Source organism: Temnothorax nylanderi, unplaced genomic scaffold, assembly GCF_030848795.1.
Source record: "Temnothorax nylanderi isolate EJ_2023f unplaced genomic scaffold, tnyl_v1.0 TNYL_tig0213_pilon, whole genome shotgun sequence".
Taxonomy (NCBI): Eukaryota; Metazoa; Arthropoda; class Insecta; order Hymenoptera; family Formicidae; genus Temnothorax; species Temnothorax nylanderi.
The window spans coordinates 295,429-301,083 of record NW_027249275.1 but is presented as its reverse complement, the minus strand read 5'-3'; the positions used below and the strand labels follow the sequence as shown (position 1 = coordinate 301,083).

The window sequence follows — 5,655 nt, the reverse complement described above, 5'->3', positions numbered from 1 at the left end:
GTATGTGTTGAAGCTCGTCGTTGCGCTGCTGCATTATCGCCGCGAACTCGGCTTCCATCTGCATGCGCTCCGCGCGCATCTCGCGGATCTCCTGCATCACCGCCTGCAGCGTCACTGCTTCTACTGAATGTGTGGAAACTTCCGGGGTCATGGAAGTTTGCCACCCAATCCAAAGGCGAGAGCGGCAAATCACACTCGTCTGAAAAACGCTGCTTTCTCTCCTTGGTGCATAATATACTATAGTAGGTGCTTACAACGTGACATTTTATGAACAAAAAAGATTATATAGTCACTGGCAAGACTGGCAAAGATTGAGTAAGAGCTGAATAAAAAGTTATATTCAATATCAAAGAAAAAAGTAACAAGCGTAAGAAACCAATAAAAGTTAACAATAAAAATGCACTTACATGTTCACAAAACGACAGCGTACAACACAGTTTTTTACACTTTAGACTTATGATCTGAAATGCTTGCTTTTCGGAATTATGACACAAGCAAATGATATTCAAATGCGTGAATTTGGTTGTTGATTTTGTTGTGCCGTAACCGGGATAGTATATTATTGTAGCAGTTAATGTGACGCACGTGTTCGTTCAGATTATGATTTGCGACTGCCCGCCCGATCTTACAATTTGTCAAAGTCGACATTCCGTTGCTAGTCTAGGACTCTCGAAATAGCGTTAACCTCTCGCTGTCAGTGCCTTGCGCTGGCCTTTGCATCAGCGCTTTCGGTCATCCCGGAGTTGAAATGGAAATTTTTAAGCGTACGGCGCAACTGAACAGAAATAACGCAACTCCTACCTACAGGGCGACGCCTATACCACATATCATCTCGTCTTGCCAAAAATCTAATAATGGTATCATAATAAAAATACACATGGATGTATTTGGCATTTGACGCTCTTAAATTTGCGTTGGAAAAATTGTTATATTTGGCAAAAATAATAGGTGGGGGTGGGGTTAAATTAAAAAATGTAACAAATTTGAAAAATCTGATTACGCCATTGTAAAGAGCACAAAAAGCCATAAACCTTTTGTACCAAACTTTTTTTTATACGCCTTATATTTTCGAAGATATTCGCTAAAAACTATAAAATCCGTTATTTTCGAGGGGTTGTTTCAACCCCTAAACGTCGAGATAAGCCGCAAAAAAAATACGAGTCTAATATTTTTTGATGCTCAACAACATATCCAAAGCGCATCCAAATCGGTCTCGGACACCCCCGACCGTTCCCTTGTAAGTTAGATTCAAACATTGTAAGAGAGTGGGAAGATGATATTCGGGCAGATGACATGCCCACTTTAAAACAACTCATTGATTTCTTGACACATAAATGTAAAGCGTTATCAGCCGTATCCAAGAAAGCATCCAGCGATTCAGTAGCGTCAAATTCTCGTAAAACTAACAAAGTTAATACTCACATAACTACTTCTAACATTGGCTGTGCTTACTGCAAAGGGAAGCACTATATATTTCAATGTCCTGATTTTCTAAAATTGCCAAGTGAAAATAGGAACAAAGAAGTAAGAGCCAAACATCTATGCATAAATTGTCTGCGATCCACCACACACCAGGCTAGGGATTGCAAGTCGTCAACGTGTCAAACATGCAGCAAAAAGCACAACACGCTTCTACACATAGAAGACAAGTCTAACAAGGATAACGCATCTACAAATAAGGCGGAACAAGCAAGTCCTTCTAGCGCAGTTACGTTAAATCATCACATCTCTCAAGATAAGTATTGCCAAATTATATTATCAACCGCAAGCATAAATGTCTATGATCAACATGGCAACATTCACGTATGTAGAGTATTACTAGATTCGGGATCACAATCTAGTTTTATCACAGGAAAACTAGCGAGAAAATTGAATCTCGTGCAAAAGCAAACAAGCATGTCCGTCACAGGAATTAACAAGTCTCAAACGCATTCTTGTAGCACAGTCACAATATGAATAAAGTCGATGCATACGTCTTATTCTCAAAACATTAAATGCTATGTTCTAAACACTATTACGGACAATTTGCCTCAAATTCAAGTCAACACAGACAAGTTCAAGATTCCAAGCAATATCAGGCTAGCTGATCCGCAATTCCACATACCAGGTGAAATTGATATACTTATAGGTGCAGAGATATTCTGGCAGCTAATGTGTGTCGGACAGATACACACACATAAAAATCAGCCCACGCTACAAAAGACTCAACTAGGCTGGATTGTCGGTGGCAAGACGTGCACTTACGGCCCTGCAAAACCTAAAGTATGCAATTTATCTACTAATCAGCAAATCAACGAAACATTGGCCAAGTTCTGGGACATGGAACACATCCCTGAAGAAACTCCGTTTTCTCCCGAAGAAAAACTTTGCATGGAGCACTTTGAAAAAACTACGATTAGAAACGAAGACGGCCGTTTTATAGTACAGTTGCCGATCAAGGAGACGAAATTACAGCAGCTTGGTGAATCACGCAGCACAGCATTGAAAAGATTCATTGCCATGGAACGCAAATTACAAAAGCAACCGCAGCTAAAGGCACAATATGTGCAATTTATGTCAGAATATCTGGCTTTAGGTCATATGGTACGTATCGATGAGCAGCAAATACCTCAGCATACCCCACGTTATTACATACCACACCACTACGTGCTCAAGGATAGTAGTTTGACTACAAAACTACGGGTAGTGTTCGACGCTTCCTGCGACACCAGCACTGGAATATCATTAAATGATTGCCTCATGATAGGACCAACGTTGCAGCAAGATCTCTTCACGATCTTATTACGATTTCGTACATTCGTATATGTAATTACAGCTGATATAACTCAGATGTACCGTCAAGTACTCATCGACGAAGCACAGATTTGCCTGCAGATGATATTCTGGAGAAACGATCCAAAAGATGAGCTAGCTTTATTCGCACTACTAACAATTATATATGGATCAGCAGCCGCAGCGTACCTAGCAATTGCGTCAACCAGGAAAATAGCAGCCATGGAAAAAATAAACTATCCAATAGGAGCATCAACCATTCTCAACGATTTTTATGTCGATGATTTACTATCAGGAGCTGACACAATTGCCGAAGTCAAGCGGATACGAGATGAAACTACCAAGGTATTGAACAAGGCTGGCTTTCAGCTCAGAAAATGGGCATCTAATTGTCCGGAGGTACTAGAGGATATGCCACACGCGGATACTGACGAACCTATTCACTTCATTAATAGAAACGAAGAAATATGTACATTAGGCATGCATTGGAATACGTCAAGCGACAGTTTCAAATACGACATCAACACTTCCAATTCTCGCAAGGTGACTAAACGAAGTATGTTATCAGCATTGTCCAAGATATTTGATCCGTTAGGACTCCTTGGACCCATCACACTCGTCGCCAAGATACTCATCCAAAGGGTATGGAAGCTTAACTTGGCATGGGATGAAACTGTGCCCATGGACATACACACCGCGTGGTTACAATTTCAAGATCAGTTAAGTATAATTCACGACTTCACCATACCAAGATATGTATTATGTAAGCAGGCTTCCAGGATTCAAATTCACGGCTTCGCTGATGCAAGTGAAAAGGCATACGGAGCGTGCATATATATCAGAATCACTAATCCACAAGGTCAACATTCAACACAGCTGCTATGTTCCAAGTCTCGAGTGGCGCCGTTGAAAACGATTACATTGCCACGCTTAGAGTTGTCCGCTGCAGCCCTACTAGCGCAACTAGCAGACAAGGTATCGAACGCAGTACGTCTTGAAATAGAGGATGTATGCTACTGGACAGACTCAGAAATTGTGTTGCATTGGATAAAGGCAATCAACAAAAGGTGGAGTGTTTTCGTCGCCAACCGGGTTGGAGAAATTCACAGGCTCTCCCGACCGACTAAATGGTATCACGTAAGCACAGAATTTAATCCAGCTGACTATGTATCAAGAGGAGCTCTTCCGACATCTTTGAGTAACGCAAAGCTGTGGTGGTCCGGTCCATCATGGTTGCAGCATGAATCTCAAGATTGGAACATCAATATACCGCCTCTATTAAAAGAAATACCAGAGCAGAGACGAGCACTCGCGTCTACAGTCACTACAGTCACTACAGTCACTACTGACGATAAACATGAAATATTCACAAGATTTTCATCTTTAAACAAGTTAATTAGAGTCATTGCTGTTTGCATTAGATTTATCACCAACATTAGAAGCAATCCAGAAGCCAGAATGACAGGTCGTTTAACCACTCAAGAGTTACTTGAATCTAATCGGCGTCTTATAAGAATCATTCAGCAATCAGCGTTTAAACAAGAGCTGCACTCCTTAAAAACAAATGGATGTGTGCCACGCAAGAGCAAATTACTCAGTCTAGCTCCATTTATTGACGAACAAAATATCATAAGAGTAGGTGGACGGCTTCGGAACTCAGCAATCTCATCTGACAAGAAGCATCCTCTCGTACTGCCTGCTGATCATCCCTTCACGCGTCTCGTTATAGCGCACGAACATCGTAAGCAGCTCCATGCCGGGACACAAGCAACACTGGCGGCCGTGCGCGATAAGTATTGGCCTTTAGCAGCACGAAACAGCATCAAGAAGCACATTAGACAGTGTATAACTTGTTTCAAGGCAGCTCCACGTACATCAGAAACAATCATGAGTGAGTTGCCATCCTATAGAGTCACACCATCTAAGCCATTTGCATATAGCGGCGTGGATTATTGTGGGCCAATTCACATAAAATCTGGTCAACTTCGCAATGCTAGATTAGTGAAAGCATACATAGCCATTTTTGTATGTTTATGCACGAAGGCTGTACACATTGAGTTGGTGAGTAGCTTATCCACAGAGGCTTTTTTAAATGCTCTCAAGCGCTTCATCGCTCGTCGAGGTAAGGTGTCATGCATATACTCGGACAACGGTACAAATTTCCAAGGTGCAGCCAACTCGCTAAAGGAATTCTATCAACTACTACATAATAAACATCATCAAGACAGGATAGACACTACCTTAAAGGAGGATAACATAGAGTGGAGTTTCATACCACCACATGCACCCCATTTTTGGTGGTATATGGGAAGCGGCAGTAAAATCTGCGAAGAATCACTTAAAACGCGTTGTTGGTGATACTGCATTAAACTTCGAGGAAATGTGCACAGTGCTTGCTCAAATAGAAGCAGCTCTGAACTCTCGTCCTTTGACACCCGTTTCCAATGATCCTAACGATCTTTCATACCTAACACCCGGTCACTTCCTAGTCGGAGACTCTCTCACATCTATTCCGCAACAAGATGTCAGACAGGTACCAATTAATAGGCTTTCGCGCTGGCAACGCATCAATCAAATCTACCAGCACTTCTGGAAGCGCTGGAGTTGTGAATACTTACAACAACTGCAGCAACGAACTAAATGGCGATATTCTAAGGGGCTGCAATTAACCATCGGCGATATGGTCATGATACGAGAAGACGATTCCTCTCCGCTAAAGTGGACTGTTGGGTGCATAGAGAATATTTATCCTGGCGCAGATGGAATAGCCCGAGTAGCCTCGATTAAAACCACTAAAGGGACATATAAGAGGCCCATTACGAAATTGTGTATCCTTCCATTGCAAAAGGAGGATTAGGATTTTTCAAGGAGTCTTTGCTAATA

At 41.8% G+C, this 5,655-nt stretch overlaps 1 protein-coding gene across 1 annotated transcript; it reads left to right on the top strand.

Annotated features, from left to right (window-relative positions):
- The first annotated feature begins 2,370 nt into the window (after positions 1 to 2,370).
- On the top strand, positions 2,371 to 5,130 carry LOC139779186 (uncharacterized). The gene has a single exon (XM_071717455.1). The coding sequence runs from the start codon at positions 2,371 to 2,373 to the stop codon at positions 5,128 to 5,130; it is 2,760 nt and encodes a 919-aa protein (XP_071573556.1).
- The last annotated feature ends 525 nt before the right edge of the window (positions 5,131 to 5,655 follow it).